Here is a 19,582-nt window from a genome sequence, read left to right as displayed (position 1 = left end):
AAAAACAATGGCCAGCTTAGATATTTCTAAATCTGAACCGATTTCAACCAAATTGGGCACGCATAGCTACAATGCTAATTCTACTCCCTGTGCAAAATTTCAACTAAATCGGAGTAAAAAATTGGCCTCTGTGGTCATATGAGTGTAAATCGGGCGAAAGCTATATATGGGAGCTATATATAAATCTGAACCGATTTCAATCAAATTTGGCACGCATAGCTACAATGCTAAATCTACTCCCTGTGCAAAATTCCAACCAAAATGGGGCCAAAACTCTGGCTATTAGAACCATATTAGTCCATATCGGGCGAAAGTTATATATGGGAGCTATATCTAAATCTGAACCGATTTCAATCAAATTTTGCACACTTAACTGCACTACTAATTGTACTCCGAGTGCAAAATTTCAAACAAATTGGGCCAAAACTCTGGCTTCTAGGACCATATTAGTCCATATCGGGCGAAAGATATATATGGGAGTTATATCTAAATCTGAATCGATTTCAACCAAATTTGGCACGCATGGCTACAATGCTAAATCTACTCCCTGTGCAAAATTTCAACCAAATTGGGCCAAAACTCTGGCTTTTAGGACCGTATTAGTCCATATCGGGCGAAAGATAAATATATATGGGAGCTTCCAAAATCAATAGGGTTCTATTCTGACCCAAATTAGGAACATGTGCTAAATTTGAAGGAGATTGGACTTAAATTGCGACCTAGACTTTGATCACAAAAATGTGTTCACAGACAGACGGACGGACGGACGGACGGACAGACGGACATGGTTATATCGACTCAGGGACCCACCCTGAGCATTATTGCCAAAGACACCATGTGTCTATCTCGTCTCCTTCTGGGTGTTACAAACATATGCACTAACTTATAATACCCTGTTCCACAGTGTGGCGCAGGGTATAAAAAAAAAATGATACAAAAATGAACAATTTTCAATTAGTTTTGAATTAATTGAATTAATTGTTTAATTGATTCAATTAAAATTAATTAATTGATGTTGATAGCAAAAATCAAGAAATTTTTTTAATTAAAAACGTAACTATTTACAATTACATTCTTAATTGAAAGTTTTAACTTCAATCAGCTTATTATGTGAAAATACTTTAGCGATATTTTTTCTGTGTAGGACAGAAATACACCGTATTCCGAAATCAATAAATAAATTTAAGAATTAATTTCCCAATCATTTTCAAACGAACATCCATGGAAGGGAAAACGTCAAACAGCACACTCTGGGATAAAATTTTTTATTTTATTTTCATTGCTTGTTTTACTTTTCATATTTAAATTTTCAAATTTAAAATTATCTCTTAAAATTTTCTGATATCGTATTTTCTAAGACTTTTCAAAATGATCATCATCGGAAGTGGGCCAATCTTGATCGAGGATCTCGTAATGCATTTTACGAAGAAATGCTTGTTAAAGAACCTCTATGTTTTGCTGGCATATGTGATGAAAAAAAAACTGTTTGGCAAAACTCTTCATATATACTTTGTGTGAAACTATTTATAAATTTGTATAAATTAATATAACACCTCTAATTATCTCTGGTGTTTTTATAACACCAGAACAGGCAAATCCATCTTACGAACAGACGGACATTGAAAGAAAAAAAATCCAAAACATGGTATACATGCAAACTTAATTAAGTAATTAAATATAAGTGTGGGGGTTACAATTATAATAATTTGGGTTGGTGAAAAACACCTTGTGAAACTCAAGTAGAAGAAAGAAGAAATTGCAATAATTAAGCAAAACCCCCACAGTTAACCTTGCAATTTTTTTTAACCTCGAAATACAAAGAACAAAAAAAAAAACAGCAAATATTTCATATAAGAATAAGGTTCTAATGGCATCACAAATAAATATAGCAAGTCAGCACGCATACGACGGATAAATCAGCTTATACACTGAAAAAAAGTACAACCAACAGTCTCGTCTATGTATGCATCATAAATGATAAATGCAACTCCAAAAGAGTTAACTTGGATCCAAAGACTTTTGACCTGCCCTTGAGGATATTTGTATTAAATTCGGGCCAAAGATTCGGCTTTTTTTTTAATAAATATATTTCCTACGAAGCTTTAAATCTAGGCTCTATAAAATTAAAATTAGATCTCATTTAGGGATTTTTTTTCTTTATCGAAATTTTTTCCAAACAAAAAGGAACACAAAATATTCAGAAAAATTCAGAAAAATCCATGAAATCTTTATTTGCATCGATAGTACAGTCCATGTTGACCACGATAGCGCATCAAATGGTCTATGGGCTTAGTGCAATTTTGCCATAATATTTCCAAAATTTCCAAAGGCCGTGAAATACCTGCATATATTCTTCAATGTTGTTTCCTAAATTAATTAAAATACTTTTGATGCACGTATCGAAAAATAAATCATTTATCCATCTAAAGAATATCTTAATTAGCCAAATGTATCCCATGTTTGTATGTTGCTTCACTATTAAAAATCCATAAAGTTATCTCTGATGTGATAAACATTTTATCGTGACTAAAATCTTATGTGAAAGTTTAAAATAAAAAACACATCAACAAATATGCCTATCATTAGATTTCCCATGTTCAAGAAAATACCTTAGAGCTCTTTCACATTCCAATATAGCAATGACTGAAGTGATTTAATCAAATTTCCTGTCTGGTTTTTGGTATTAGGCTTCGATGCATCGATCGTGATGTACTGCTGTACTATGTAGCTCTATTACTGGTATTAACATGTAAAACTGATTAAAAACCCATTTAACACGCTAATTAACTTAAAGTTTATTTATTATTAGTCAAAGCCATCGTTGCAACATGGGAGATGAATCGATGCCGTATTGGTTTATCATCAGAAAATCATTGGGAACATTTTACCTTTGAGAGGGAAAAAGTACTAAGTGGAAAAAAACAACACTAGTTTCTAGAGACAGAACTATTCTGACTATAAAATCAATAGAAATTTCCCTATTGGTAACGTTAAGAAGGTAGTATTTTCATTCATTTATTTATTACTTAATTTATTATAATTACAAATTACAATAAACCTATTTATACGGACTCTAGAAACTAGGGGCTATCGTTATAAGTAATGCAGTATTATGTAGAAGATGAGTTTATTAATGCACACAAATTGATTGACAAGGTCTATTGCCAGATTCCGCGTTCATTGGCTGTCGTCATCCCAAATATGTTTCACATTTCCATGTGTGCAACCAGTGTTGCCAGTATTTTTCTGGCTTTTGTCCCAAAATTATGATGTTTTCGTCCCCAAAAATTCCTCACAAAAATCTGCAATATATTTTTTTTAAACTAAAATAAAGTAAAAGGCTCTGCTGTAGAAAATCAGTAATAATCCTCCAGCACGCTGCAATAATATCAAGATTTCGAACCACAACACCATGAGCCTGGTGATCGTCTTACAAATGCTGGTGACATGAAAATGCGACTTCGGAGTTCCTTGTATTTATGAATGAATATAGAAAAAAATTTGAGAATATTGTCTATATAAAAAAAATTTTATTTGACAAAATGTTCTATATAGAAATAAAATTTTGACAAAATTTTCTATAGAAATAACATTTTGACAAAATTTTCTATAGAAATGAAATTTCGACATAAAAATAAAATTTTGACAAAATTTTCTATAAAAATAAAATTTTGACACAATTTTCTATAGAACTAAAATTGTGACAAAATTTTGTCAAAATTTTATAGAAATAAAATTTTGGCAAAATTTTCTATAGAACTAAAATTTTGGCAAAATTTTCGGTAGAAATAAAATTTTGACAAAATTTTCTATAGAAATACAATTTTGACAAAATTTTCTATAGAAATAAAATTTTGACAAAATTTTCTATAGAAATAAAATTTTGACAAAATTTTCTATAGAAATAAAATTCTGACATAAAAATAAAATTTTGACAAAATTTTCTATAGAAATAAAATTTTGACAAAATTTTCTATAGAAATAAAATTTTGACAAAATTTTCTATTGAAATAAAATTTTGACAAAATTTTCTATTGAAATAAAATTTTGACAAAATTTTCTATAGAAATAAAATTTTCGACAAAATTTTCTATAGAAATAAAATTTTGTCAAAATTTTCTATAGAAATAAAATTTTGACAAAATTTTCTATAGAAATAAAAGTTTGACAAAATTTTCTATAGAAATGAAATTTTGACATAAAAATAAAATTTTGACAAAATTTTCTATAGAAATAAAATTTTGACACAATTTTCTATAGAAATAAAATGTTGACAAAATTGTCTATAGAAATAAAATTTTGACAAAATTTTCTATAGAAATGAAATTTTGACAAAATTTTCTATAGAAATAAAATTTTGACAAAATTTTCTTTAGAAATAAAATTTTGACAAAATTTTCTATAGAAATAAAATTTTGACAAAATTTTCTATAGAAATAAAACTTTGACAAAATTTTCTATAGAAATGAAATTTTGAAAAAATTTTCTATAGAAATGAAATTTTGACAAAATTTCTATAGAAATAAAATTGTGACAAAATTGTCTATAGAAATAAAATTTTGACAAAATTTTCTATAGAAATGAAATTTTGACATAAAAATAAAATTGTGACAAAATTTTCTAAAGAAATAAAATTTTGAAAAAATTTTCTATAGAAAGAAAATTTTGACAAAATTTTCTATAGAAATAAAATTTTGACAAAATTTTCTATTGAAATAAAATTTTGACAAAATTTTCTATAGAAATGAAATTTTGACATAAAAATAAAATTTTGACAAAATTTTCTATAGAAATAAAAATTTGACAAAATTTTCTATAGAAATAAAATTGTGACAAAATTTTCTATAGAAATAAAATTGTGACAAAATTTTCTATAGAAATAAAATTTTGACAAAATTTTCTATAGAAATGAAATTTTGACATAAAAATAAAATTGTGACAAAATTTTCCATAGAAATAAAATTTTGACAAAATTTTCTATAATAATAAAATTTTGACAAAATTTTCTATAGAAATAAAATTTTGACAAAATTTTCTATAAAAATAAAATTTTACAAAATTTTCTATAGAAATGAAATTTTGACATAAAAATAAAATTTTGACAAAATTTTCTATAGAAATAAAATTTTGGCAAAATTTTCTATAGAAATAAAATTGTGACAAAATTTTGACAAAATTTTCTAAAGAAAAAAAATTTGGAAAAAATTTTCTATAGAAATAAAATTTTGACAAAATTTTCTATTGAAATAAAATTTTGACAAAATTTTCTATAGAAATGAAATTTTGACATAAAAATAAAATTTTGACAAAATTTTCTATAGAAATAAAACTTTGACAAAATTTTCTACAGAAATAAAATTTTGACAAAATTTTCTATAGAAATAAAATTTTGACAAAATTTTCTATAGAAATAACATTTTGACAAAATTTTCTATAGAAATAAAATGTTGACAAAATTGTCCATAGAAATGAAATTTTGACAAAACTTTCTATAGAAATGAAATCTTGACATAAAAATAAAATTGTGACAAAATTTTCCATAGAAATAAAATTTTGACAAAATTTTCTATAGAAATAAAATTTTGGCAAAATTTTCTATAGAAATAAAATTGTGACAAAATTTGCTATAGAAATAAAATTTTGACAAAATTTTCTAAAGAAATAAAATTTTGACAAAATTTTCTATAGAAATAAAATTTTGACAAAATTTTCTATTGAAATAAAATTTGACAAAATTTTCTATAGAAATGAAATTTTGACAAAATTTTTCATAGAAATAAAATTTTGACAAAATTTTCTATAGAAATAAAATTTTGAAAAAATTTTCTATAGAAGTAAAATTGTGACAAAATTTTCTATAGAAATAAAATTTTGACAAAAATTTCCAAAGAAATAAAATTTTGATAAAATTTTCTATAGAAATAAAATTTTGTCAAAATTTTCTTTAAAAATAAAATTTTAACTAACTTTTCTATAGAAATACATTTTTGACTACACTTTCTACACAAAAAAAATACACAATTTTCTATAGAAATAAAATTTTGACAAAATTCTCTATTGAAATAAAATTTTGACAAAATTTTCTATAGAAATGAAATTTTGACATAAAAATAAAATTTTGACAAAATTTTCTATAGAAATAAAACTTTGACAAAATTTTCTATAGAAATAAAATTTTGACAAAATTTTCTATAGAAATAAAATTTTGACAAAATTTTCTATAGAAATAACATTTTGACAAAATTTTCTATAGAAATAAAATGTTGACAAAATTGTCCATAGAAATGAAATTTTGACAAAACTTTCTATAGAAATGAAATCTTGACATAAAAATAAAATTGTGACAAAATTTTCCATAGAAATAAAATTTTGTACAAAATTTTCTATAGAAATAAAATTTGGAAAAAAATTTCTATAGAAATAAAATTTTGACAAAATTTTCTATAGAAATAAAATTTGGACAAAATTTTCTATAGAAATAAAATTGTGACAAAATTTTCTATAGAAATAAAATTTTGACAAAATTTTCTAAAGAAATAAAATTTTGACAAAATTTTCTATAGAAATAAAATTTTGACAAAATTTTCTATTGAAATAAAATTTGACAAAATTTTCTATAGAAATGAAATTTTGACAAAATTTTCCATAGAAATAAAATTTTGACAAAATTTTCTATAGAAATAAAATTTTGAAAAAATTTTCTATAGAAATAAAATTGTGACAAAATTTTCTATAGAAATAAAATTTTGACAAAAATTTCCAAAGAAATATAATTTTGATAAAATTTTCTATAGAAATAAAATTTTGTCAAAATTTTCTTTAGAAATAAAATTTTAACTAACTTTTCTATAGAAATACATTTTTGACTACACTTTCTACACAAAAAAATACACAATTTTCTATAGAAATAAAATTTTGGCAAAATTTTCTATAGAAATAAAATTGTGACAAAATTTTCTATCGAAATAAAATTTTGACAAAATTTTCTATAGAAATAAAATTTTAACAAAATTTTCTATAGAAATAAAATTTTGACAAAATTTTCTATAGAAATAAAATGTTGGCAAAATTGCCTATAGAAATAAAATTTTGACAAAATTTTATAGAAATAAAATTTTGACAAAATTTTCTATAGAAATAAAATTGTGACAAAATTTTCTATAGAAATAAAATTTTGACAAAATTTTCCAAAGAAATACAATTTTGTCAAAATTTTCTTTAGAAATAAAATTTTAACTAACTTTTCTATAGAAATACATTTTTGACTACACTTTCTACACAAAAAAATACACAATTTTCGGTAGAAATAAAATTTTGACAACATTTTCTGTAGGAATAAAATTTCGACAAAACTTTCTATAGAAATAAAATGTTTGCAAAATTGTCTATAGAAATAGAATTTTGACAAAAATTTCTTAGGAAAAACATTTTGTTAAAAAAGGTTAAACGGATTTCTCGAAAAAATCCCCAAATTTATGGAAATTCCCGACCAAATCCCCAAGTCCCCAACTCAAAAATTTCGTCTCCATTCACGAAAAAAATATTGGGGAAAAATCCCCAATACTGGCAACACTGCGTGCAACGATATAACTATAAAAAAGTAGGTATATAATAAATGTTCACTTATGGAAATATAATGAGTACTTGGATCTACTAAACCAAAAAATAAATCCAAAAGTTTTCTAATAATCTATTATGCTTGGATTTTGAATGACCAAATAAGAAGTTACAATATACAACGAAATTTCAGTCAACTTCTCCAGTCAGATCTGAAGACTATGGAAATGTCGCGCGGACTGAAACATGTATAATAAGATGGCATGTATATATTTGTATCTGTCATTTTTTTTTTTCAATGACTTAATTGATCAAGTTCCTTAATTTTTTTTCATAAAGTTGGATAGTAAGTTCGAGTTTTGTCGCTAAAATCAAAAATAAAATAAAAAAATATTTTTCTTTGTTTATAATTTTATAAAATTTCTGCGAGATCCGAATATGTAACTAAAGTAATCTAGATCAACTACAAACATTGTTGACTTTATTTTTAATTTTTCCATTTGAAAAATATTAAACAATGATAAGGTTAGTGCAGGTTAGTGGTAATTTTGAAGAACCTTTGAATGTAATTTTTCAATAATGCGGTTCCTGTAACAACAAATGAATTGATATACTGCAACCTAAGAAGAGGGTTTCATTAACAAAACATGTACATTATATTAACCGAGAATTTTTTATGTGTGCATCAGATGTATGTAGTATTTGAAATTTTTTTTGTATAAGTGTAATTGTCCTGTGAACTAACAATTACCAACTTTGGGAAAATATGTCTTTTGACTTTTTCGGTTATTGAAAAATTTACTTCTATTGCATTTTTATGCTTATATTCAAAACATGGTAAAAGTAGGCTTAAAATTGTCTTTAACTTTGTTGTTTATGGGGATTAGTATATAGGTAAGTCGATCAATGTAAATATAAAGAAATTCATAATTTCCTCATTTTCTGGTTTACGAATTCGCAAACCGAAAAATTTTTAACGGTCAATAACTTCTGAGCCACTTCATACTTTGCCAAAAAATTTCCTTCATTTAATTTCCTTATACAAAAGAACAGTAACTATGTAAAAATTTCGTATTATATTTTGTAAATTCGTAAATAAGAACAGGGGTATCGTAACTTCCATTGTTTCACTTCTATGTTAAACATGGTACAGATTATTTGTGTGGGCAGAACGCATTTTTTTACCAGCCTAATGCAATATATTTTTAAAGAATTTCCTCACATCAGCTAACGAGTGTTAACTTGCATTTTTCTCAGTATAGTAATATTTTGAAATTTTGAGGTCTGAAGAAATTACTGTACTGCACACAAAGAAAATGAGCCAACGAAAAATTTTTATTGATATAACGAAACTTTTTCACTAATACAAGAATATATTCGTCGTAATAACGAAAAATGTCGTTGTATTAACGAAAGAAAACAATTTATCAAGACAATTTCATAATGTTTTACCCATGGAGATTGTTCGATAGGCATCATTTAATCCTATAGCAACAAACGAATTAATACCAAATTAATCTGAATTGTATATTCCTTTGAATGTCTTATACTCCATAGAAATGTAAAAGATATTGTTGTGTGCAAAGAATAAGTATCAGTTTTTATACTTCTTTTGGAAGTAGAATAGTATACAATCATACTTTCAATACATAATATATATCTCACAGAGCATATCATTTTCTTTTTGTTAATCGAATGAGTACAATAGTATTCCATTAATTATGACTTTCTATATTTAACAACTTCCATTTTTCCCAATTTAAAAAGTAGACTTAATACTCTTCCTCAATTTACACTTATAGGTACAGATGTATTTAAAGTCTGATGCCTGTTGACATTTCCTCCTTTCACTAACGACGTCGTTGATATTTACCGATGCCATATTAATTAATTTTGCTCTCCTGCTTGTATCGATAAGTCAGTCGGTAGCTATTGCTAGCGTTGATTATCGTATAATAAAATAACTTTGTTAATTATCTGTAATACGCAAATGCGTTCGTTTCATTGCATAATACTTGTAACACTAGTAGTGACAATCGTTGTATGTAGCGCGACACCAGTTTGTAATTTTTGTAATAAAGTTAACACTATCACATTGAATATGCACAAGAAAACATAATTCTGTTAACTATTAAAACCCTAACCAAATCAATTTTGATAGCAATGCATCGAATCAGGTATTGATATTAATTTGTTCACACGCAATTCCATAGTGTGTTCACTACATTATCATATTGTAGCATACGTAGTTATGTATGTAGGTAGATATTAGTGGAGATCTGTGTCCACTGAAGATTAAAAATTGTCATGACATGAAAGAAAAAGTGGAATTCCTCTATTAATTTTTTTATATATGTCCATAATTATATTTCAAAATACTTAAGACCATGCTTTCGAAAACATTAATGCTCCGAACATTGTATACATTTTTATATTAAGTTGCAGAAGAGAAGATTTAAACGTTACCCTTAAAGATGTGTCTTACTCACAATTTCTTAAATTAAATACTTGGAAAAAGCCATATTTTCATGAGGCTATTTTATTGTCATACTAATGAATGAGAGTAATAGAGGATATTTGAGATTCACGAAGCCTATTTTTAAAGATTCCTTTTACAGGCGTAAACAAACACTATTTGTTATGTTATATTGCTACATATATAAATTTTTCCGTTCCGCATATACGGCAACATTAATATTAGGACCTTTGTATATCTTATACGAAGAACCCATATTTCAGGACTGGCGCCCAACGTGGGGCAGCTTAATGTGACAATATATCTGAATCATGGTTTATATAAGTAAGAGCTTTTACAGCATTCAAATACCCATTTTAAAGTATTCACCTTGATTCTCGTTAGCTGATGCAGACTTTCTAGAGTCAGTTTCATATATGAAAACTGGTAAATTTGTTGGTCCCTATATAAAGACATTTATAGAATTACCAGACTGTTTCATAGTAAGCAGTACTTTTGAGATTGGTTGTTTCCTTGCATGGTGTTGTCAGTAACTTCATGCTCGGCAATAATATTCGGGTTCAGTATTAACTTCAGAAATATCAGAATATTTGTTTGTTCTTCCACGATTGAACTGCTGACCGAAGTCTTATTATTAGAAAAGTAGCCGACTTTTAAGCCTAAGGCTCTGACTCAGAATACCATTCGGACCCTCAGTAATTGAATTGCAGAATAATATTCAGTGTTTGACAGCATACCAAACATCAGTTATAGAACTGATGGCTGAATCTTCAGTGGCTAAACTGCCGACAAGAAGTCTCTGTGGTTAAACTGCAGCAAAAGTCAGAGGTTTACAAGCAAGTCGCTTTAATTAACAACCCAATTCCTACGTTATAAACTGCAGCCCGAAACATGGAACACACTTCCTTAGGACGATCGGTTTAATGGTCGGTCGTCGAGATTAAGTTTAAAGTTTCTACTATGGAAACTTCATCAGAGTCTGGATTTGTAAGATATGTCAAAATTTTATTTTTTTGTAAATTTTCCCAAAATTTCATTTCTATAAAAATTTTTCTCAATATTTTATTTCTATAGAAGCTTTTCTCAAAATGTTATTTCTATACAAAAGTTTGTCAAAATGTTATTTCTATAGAAAATTTTGTCAAAATTTTATATCAATATACAATTTTGTCAAAATTTTATTTCTATAGAAAATTTTCTCGAAACTTTATTTCTATAAAAAATTTTTGTCAAAATTTTATTTCTATAGAAAGTTTTCTCAAATTTTTATTTTTATAGAAAATTTTGTCAAAATTTTATTTCCATAGAAAATGTTTTCAAATGTTTATTTCTATAGAAAATTTTGTCAAAATATTATTTTTATATCAAGTTTTCTCAAAATTTTATTTCTATAGAGGATTCTCCTAAAATTTTCTTTCTTTAGAAAATTTTTCCAATTTTTTTTTTCAATAGAAAATTTTGTCAAAACTTTATTTCTATAGAAAATTGTGTCAAAACTTCATTTCTAAAAATATTTTCTCAAAATTTTATTTCTATAAAAAATTTTCTCAAAATTTTATTTCCATAGAAAATTTTCTCAAATGTTTATTTCTATAGAAAATTTTGTCAAAATTTTATTTCTATAAAATATTTTCTCAAAATTTTATTTCTATAGAAAATTTTGTCAAAATTTTATTTCTATAAAAAATTTTCTCAAAATTTTATTTCTATAGCAAGTTTTCTCAAATTTTTATTTCCATAGAGGATTTTCTCAAAATTTTCTTTGTTTAGAAAATTTTTTCAAAATTTTATTTCAATAGAAAATTTTGTCAAAATTTTATTTCAATAGAAAATTTTGTCAAAATTTTATTTCAATAGAAAATTTTGTCAAAACTTTATTTCTATAGAAAATTTTCTCAAAATGTTATTTATATTGAAAATTTTTTCAATATTTTATTTCTAAAAAAAATTTTCTCAAAATTTTATTTCTAAAAAAAAATTCTCAAAATTTTATTTCTAAAAAAAATTTTCTCAAAATTTTATTTCAATAAAAAATTTTCTCTTTTTTGTCAAAATTTTATATCAATATAAAATTTTGTCAAAATTTTATTTCTACAGAAAATTTTCTCGAAATTTTATTTCTATAAAAAATGTTGTCAAATTTGTATTTTTGTAGAAAATTTTCTCAAATTTTTATTTCTATAGAAAATTTTGTCAAAATTTTATTTCCATAGAAAAATTTTTCAAATTTTGTCAAAATTTTATTTCCATAGAAAAATTTTTCAAATGTTTATTTCTATAGAAAATTTTGTCAAAATATTATTTTTATATCAAGTTTTCTCAAAATTTTATTTCTATAGAGGATTCTCCCAAAATTTTCTTTCTTTAGAAAATTTTTCCAATTTTTTTTTTCAATAGAAAATTTTGTCAAAACTTTATTTCTATAGAAAATTGTGTCAAAACTTTATTTCTAAAAAAATTTTCTCAAAATTTAATTTCTATAAAAAATTTTCTCAACATTTTATTTCCATAGAAAATTTTCTCAAATGTTTATTTCTATAGAAAATTTTGTCAAAATTTTATTTCTATAAAATATTTTCTCAAAATTTTATTTCTATAGAAAATTTTGTAAAAATTTTATTTCTATAAAAAATTTTCTCAAAATTTTATTTCTATAGCAAGCTTTCTCAAATTTTTATTTCTATAGAGGATTTTCTCAAAATTTTCTTTCTTTAGATAATTTTTTCAAAATTTTATTTCAATAGAAAATTTTGTCAAAATTTTATTTCAATAGAAAATTTTGTCAAAATTTTATTTCAATAGAAAATTTTGTCAACATTTTATTTCAATAGAAAATTTTGTCAAAACTTTATTTCTATAGAAAATTTTCTCAAATTGTTATTTGTATTGAAAATTTTTTCAAAATTTTATTTCTAAAAAAAAAATTCTCAAAATTTTATTTCTAAAAAAAATTTCTCAAAATTTTATTTCCATAGAAAATTTTCTCAAATGTTTATTTCTATAGAAAATTTTGTCAAAATTTTATTTCTATAGCAAGTTTTCTCAAAATTTTTTCTATAGAAAATTTTTTCAAAATTTTATTTCAATAGAAAATATTGTCAAAATGTTATTTCAATAGAAATTTTTGTCAAAACTATAGGGCTTTGCCCAAATAAATTTGACAAGCATACGTGTCCTCTGTTGGTTAAGCTACACTTTTTCAAAATTTTATTTCCATAGACAATTTCTCAAAATTTTATTTATATAGAAAATGTTCTCAAAATTGAATTTCTATAGAAAATTTTGTCAAAACTTTATTTCTATAGAAAATTGTGTCAAAACTTCATTTCTAAAAATATTTTCTCAAAATTTTATTTCTATAAAAAATTTTCTCAAAATTTTATTTCCATAGAAAATTTTCTCAAATGTTTATTTCTATAGAAAATTTTGTCAAAATTTTATTTCTATAAAATATTTTCTCAAAATTTTATTTCTATAGAAAATTTTGTCAAAATTTTATTTCTATAAAAAATTTTCTCAAAATTTTATTTCTATAGCAAGTTTTCTCAAATTTTTATTTCCATGGAGGATTTTCTCAAAATTTTCTTTGTTTAGAAAATTTTTTCAAAATTTTATTTCAATAGAAAATTTTGTCAAAATTTTATTTCAATAGAAAATTTTGTCAAAATTTTATTTCAATAGAAAATTTTGTCAAAACTTTATTTCTATAGAAAATTTTCTCAAAATGTTATTTATATTGAAAATTTTTTCAATATTTTATTTCGAAAAAAAATTTTCTCAAAATTTTATTTCTAAAAAAAAATTCTCAAAATTTTATTTCTAAAAAAATTTTCTCAAAATTTTATTTCAATAAAAAATTTCCTCTTTTTTTGTCAAAATTTTATATCAATATAAAATTTTGTCAAAATTTTATTTCTACAGAAAATTTTCTCGAAATTTTATTTCTATAAAAAATGTTGTCAAATTTGTTTTTCTGTAGAAAATTTTCTCAAATTTTTATTTCTATAGAAAATTTTGTCAAAATTTTATTTCCATAGAAAAATTTTTCAAATGTTTATTTCTATAGAAAATTTTGTCAAAATATTATTTTTATATCAAGTTTTCTCTAAATTTTATTTCTATAGAGGATTCTCCCAAAATTTTCTTTCTTTAGAAAATTTTTCCAATTTTTTTTTTTCAATAGAAAATTTTGTCAAAACTTTATTTCTATAGAAAATTGTGTCAAAACTTTATTTCTAAAAAAATTTTCTCAAAATTTAATTTCTATAAAAAATTTTCTCAACATTTTATTTCCATAGAAAATTTTCTCAAATGTTTATTTCTATAGAAAATTTTGTCAAAATTTTATTTCTATAAAATATTTTCTCAAAATTTTATTTCTATAGAAAATTTTGTAAAAATTTTGTTTCTATAAAAAATTTTCTCAAAATTTTATTTCTATAGCAAGCTTTCTCAAATTTTTATTTCTATAGAGGATTTTCTCAAAATTTTCTTTCTTTAGATAATTTTTTCAAAATTTTATTTCAATAGAAAATTTTGTCAAAATTTTATTTTTATAGAAAATTTTGTCAAAATTTTATTTCTATAGAAAATTTTGTCAAAACTTTATTTCTATAGACATTTTTCTCAAAATTTTAGTTTTATAGAAAATTTTCTCGAAATTTTATTTTTATAGAAAATGTTGTCAAAATTTTATTTCTATAGAAAATTTTGTCAAAATGTGCGTCCATCCAACCACCTTGCAGTCTATAGGGCTTTGCCCAAATAAATTTGACAAACATTATTTTCCTCTGTTGGTTAAGTTACACTTGTAGTTTAGTCAATGCATGGTTTTAAGCTGAAATAAAAAACAACAGCAATGATTAAAAAATTGTATTTCTATAGAAAATTTTTTCAAAATTTTATTTCTATAGAAAATTTGTCAAAATTTTATTTCTATAGAAAATTTTCTCAAAATTTTATTTCTGTAGAACATTTTCTCAAATTTTATGTCCATTTTGTCAAATTTTTATTTCTATAGAGGATTTTGTCAAATGTTTATTTCTATAGAAAATTTTGTCAAAATTTTATTTCTGTAGAAAATGTTGCCACAATTTTATTACTATAGAAAATTTCGTCAACATTTTATTTCTATAGAAATTTTTCTCAACATTATATTCGCATATAGAAAATTTTTTTCAAAATTGTATTGCTATAGAAGATTTTTCCAAAATTTTATTTCCATAGAAATGTTTTCAAAACTGTATTTCTATAGAAAATTTTCTTAAAATTTTATTTCTATAGACAATGTTCTCAAAATTTATTTCTATAGAAAATATTCGCAAAATTTTATCTCTGTAGATAATTTCCTGAAAAATGTATTCCTATAGAACATTTTCGCAAAAATCTATTCCTAGAAAATTTTCTCAAAAGTTTTGTTTTTTTTGATTTTCATTAGATATTATTTTAAAATTTTATAGACTTTTGGTCAGTTGAGCCCAATATATTGTAGGTCAGAGTTGGCTGGTCTATGGCACTATCTTTCATCTATAATTTTACAATCCACGAATGTGAAAGAGAATATATCATTATCACTTTATCAATATAATGTCATTTATGTTGTGACCACATTAACCTTATCATAAACCCAATATAAACTTTATTATATTTACTCACTTAAAATAACAAAAAAGGGATCGCTTATTAAGAATTAAGATAATTTAAAATTTGAAGAATTGTCCAATGTAAATACAGAAAAATGATGAATTCCCATAAAACGACGAACAAAGAAAACCATAAATAAATATCGAAAACGTTAACCACAAACTTATCCTTATCATTTTTTTGTTTCTTCTCTTTTCAGATATAATTATTTACTTTTTGCATGTAAATAGTAGAAAAAAAATCGACGAAACTATTAAGGAGTATTAAGATCAACCATAATGGAAATCGTAGAGCTACCTACCATAACTAAATTAAATTAAAAAATCAACATAGACATATGGCCTGCGATGGTGATGAATGAGAGATAACTACACTACTACAAAAATGAGACCCCATGAAAGATAAACATTAAAATTCAAACTAAACAAAAAAAGGAAGAAAAAAGGAACCTTTTAGAAATCGACAAAAAAAGATCAAACAATTAGATCCGCTTTATACTAGGCGCATGCGTTCATATGGTCTTTTTTCGTTTGAAAGAAGAAATAAAATTTTGTGTATACAAAAAAGTTAAAATCAATTGATAAACAATTGAAAATTTCCTCATACACCACCAACTGTGGGTGAGATATATATCGTTGCCCAGATCATCGTAAGAAACCTATGGATATCTCAATGATTTTTTACATGGAGAAAATGTTGGTGATATTGAATAATAAATGTAAACAACAATTCAATGATTAAGACGACAATGTCTCCTACTGATCGTAATAAAAACATTAGCAGTTCAGAAGAGAATTACAAAAACAACATTGTGCTATACCATAAACATTTAAGAGAAATTCCAATAGACCTTCTCAAAGAAGCAAACACATTACCTTTGAGGCCAATGTTGTTTACCTATAACCACAGCAACAAGAAGAACTCAACCACAAACATTAACAAATCGATAAGAAGAAATAGAAGGTCATCGATATCATCGATAACCTCCTGCGTTTTGTCCTCAGTATTATTGTCACCTTTGCTGAAGTTTAAATGAGTCTCAGTAACACTATCATCATTACCGTCAATATTATCCTCAATTGAAGAGTTGTTGCTTTTGCGATTGTGTTCGTGTGTTAGTAGATCGCATCATTGCTACCACCACCAGGGTCAGTACAATAACAATTTTCTTGCATCGGCACGTTTTTCCAACAAGCCAAAACAAACAAATCCCAGGCTAGGCAGGCAGACAGACAGACAACAACCAAGCATTAAAATACCATTCATCAACCGAAAAACTCGGCAATCTATTGAATTTTCCTGGAAATTTTTGGGTTAAACGTGGAGTGTTATATGTTTCTCTTTCATTTGATTATTAAACTCAAACGTAATAACATCGTTAACCCGCCGACACCATCGCTTTGTATTTCTATATTTTAAGACAAAGAGAGGAGAGAGAGATCGCATTCAAGAGACTTTATTTTGCATTTAATACAAAATAATCCTGCAATTGAAGATTTATGTTCATTTACTTTGAGTCCGTCAAGGTCAACAATACTGCCTTCGAGTGAGTGATCGATAAAAAGTTTGGAAGACAACAAAAGTTCTATTGCAATAGCTGGCGCCCAACGTGGCCTATTAAAAAATCTACTTGGAAAACAAAAATAAATTCAAATAAAATATAAACATAAAAGAAACTCCATCTGTGTATATTGGCGCCCAACGTGGAGTATTCTAAATAACTGGCGTCCAACTGGGGGCACTGAAAACAAAAAACCCCTTAAGTGTCTCTGGAACGTAGACAATCGAAAATTTTGCAATTCCAATGTGAAATCACCAATGGAAAACAAATATCTATGATGATGTTTTACATTAATAGAAGTGGCTTTAAAAGCAACACACATAGCATTCTTACTACAAATTGCTGTAGTAGTGGAATCATTGGAAACGACTGCCACAATACTCCAGCAAGCAGTCAATTCTCCAACAATAGCCCACAACATATTAGCTTTAAATCTACAAAAGAAAATAATATCAGCCAGAGTTGTAATACTTGCAGTGCTAGCAGGACCATTGTCACAACGAGTAGTAGATTTCCGTATGATGAAAAGATTAAAAAGGAGGATGCCCAAAACGAACAAACGAAAATGCAAGAGCAACAGCCACCACACAGATGGTGTAGAAATCATAATAATAGCCTGGAGATAAATAGCCCATTGGTTTGTTGTAGCATCGGACCGAATAAGAGCAGTTGCTGTAGCAGATTTGGTCGATGTTCTACTATTTCCCATCATGAGACGAAATGTCAGCATCAAAATCTCTACGACAAAGGGATAAGACCTGATGTTATCAACAATGATAGGGGAGAAACTGTAAGATGGGTAACCAGTAATTGTGGGGATAGTAGCAATATGAAAGAAACAGAAGAAGCTCATCAGCAACAGCAGCGGTATGAAGGGAGAGAAATTTATCAGCTGCAAAAGAGAGTTACAGATAGGATAGGTGACAATGCCATCAATGCTATTAGTAGGAGTACCAATTGTAACAGCAGTCCCAGCAAAAGCTTAATCTTAACAACTACCACCAGCAGCAGCAACAAAATTATTAGCCATAGGAGTAAAGGATATGATGACAGAACGACTGCAAGGATTAAGGAAAACTCTAAGAGAATGCTAAGCCGGCATGGGAGTAAGAGCAACATCATCAAGGATGAACCCACCAGCAGCAGCAGTACCAATACCAACGGTAGCGCACTACAAAAGACTTTAGGACCTAAGACTACTCCCACACAGCCACAAGGCCATCATCCAGTCGAAGAAGCTGAACGTGCTATAACGGGAATAACAACAAAGCTTTACCAACGTCATTACCCAACTGCAACATGGCATCACAAAAGTAAGCAGTATACAAATGACACAACACCAACTTCATTATCATCAACATTTTCTTCATCCCTCTACAACGCCACCAACCCATTCTCCTCCTCCTCATCATCGACATGGTCATCATCACTATCTGTAGTAGCCCTGGTCGCAGCTGACGTAGTCACAGCAAAAGTCTCGTCCATTTACAACAACATTATTAGGAATTTTGGCCTACAGCTATGTTGTCTCCTGCTGTTAAGGCTTTCGATGATGGCCACTGGTCTTGCTGTTGGCATGGATACGGCAAATGCAAATCTCACCGATTTAGGCAGTCCGGGTATGTACCAAAAAAAAAAAAAACAAACAAAACATAAAATCCATATGTCTGTCTCTCTCGCCTGTATTTACTCACCTCCCCAAAAAAGTCTATTACTAACCCTCCTCAATAACATCGTCATCATCATCTCTAGCAAAGATTAACAATATAATCAACTTTGGTCATTTCCTCTTAACCCCTTTTTTTGTTTGCAACATACACACTCCTTTCATGATTTCTATATCAGTTATTCCCCCAGCCCCCAAATTCTCTTCCTCTAACACAGAGAAAAACTCCGTCTGATTCCTTCCCTAAGAAGATTGAGATTTGTGTGTGGTCTCCAGCTGATTTCAGCAATTTTTGTTGGTCCTACTACTCCAACTCTATCAACCCTTTTTTACATCTTACTTTTCCTTACTTGTTATGTGACATGTGAATGCCTGATGATAAGAAAAGAAACCAATTCTTCTGGGGACAATATGTAAGCCATTAAAGTAACGTAACTGTTTTTTGGGGGGATTTTTTTATTGACTGGAAAGATTTTTGTAATTTTTTGGGGGAAATTTGATAAAAGAAGCCTTAAATCTTAGATTGATTCATTAAAAATCGAAAATAAAATAAAATAAAATTATATTAAACTAAATTAAATTTTAATGTTAATTTAAATGTTAATTTTTATTTTTAATTTTAATAATATTAATTAATTAATTAAAAATTAATTTAATATTAATAATATTAATAATATAA

The 19,582-nt window shown here is 25.9% G+C and overlaps 1 protein-coding gene across 1 annotated transcript in view; it reads left to right on the top strand.

Moving 5' to 3' along the window:
- The window catches only part of LOC142225197 (uncharacterized), a 1,012,757-nt gene extending 993,758 nt beyond the window's left edge, over nt 1-18,999 (top strand). The window contains exon 7 of the mRNA XM_075294976.1: nt 15,876-18,999. Within this exon, the coding sequence (XP_075151091.1) occupies nt 17,512-18,999 (1,488 nt within the window). The 5' untranslated portion in view covers nt 15,876-17,511. The remainder of the gene's footprint in view (nt 1-15,875) is intronic.
- The last annotated feature ends 583 nt before the right edge of the window (nt 19,000-19,582 follow it).

This window comes from Haematobia irritans, chromosome 2 (assembly GCF_050003625.1).
Source record: "Haematobia irritans isolate KBUSLIRL chromosome 2, ASM5000362v1, whole genome shotgun sequence".
Lineage (NCBI taxonomy): Eukaryota > Metazoa > Arthropoda > Insecta > Diptera > Muscidae > Haematobia > Haematobia irritans.
The sequence above is the reverse complement of the archived record's forward strand: the minus strand, read 5'-3'. Positions and strand labels throughout refer to the sequence as shown.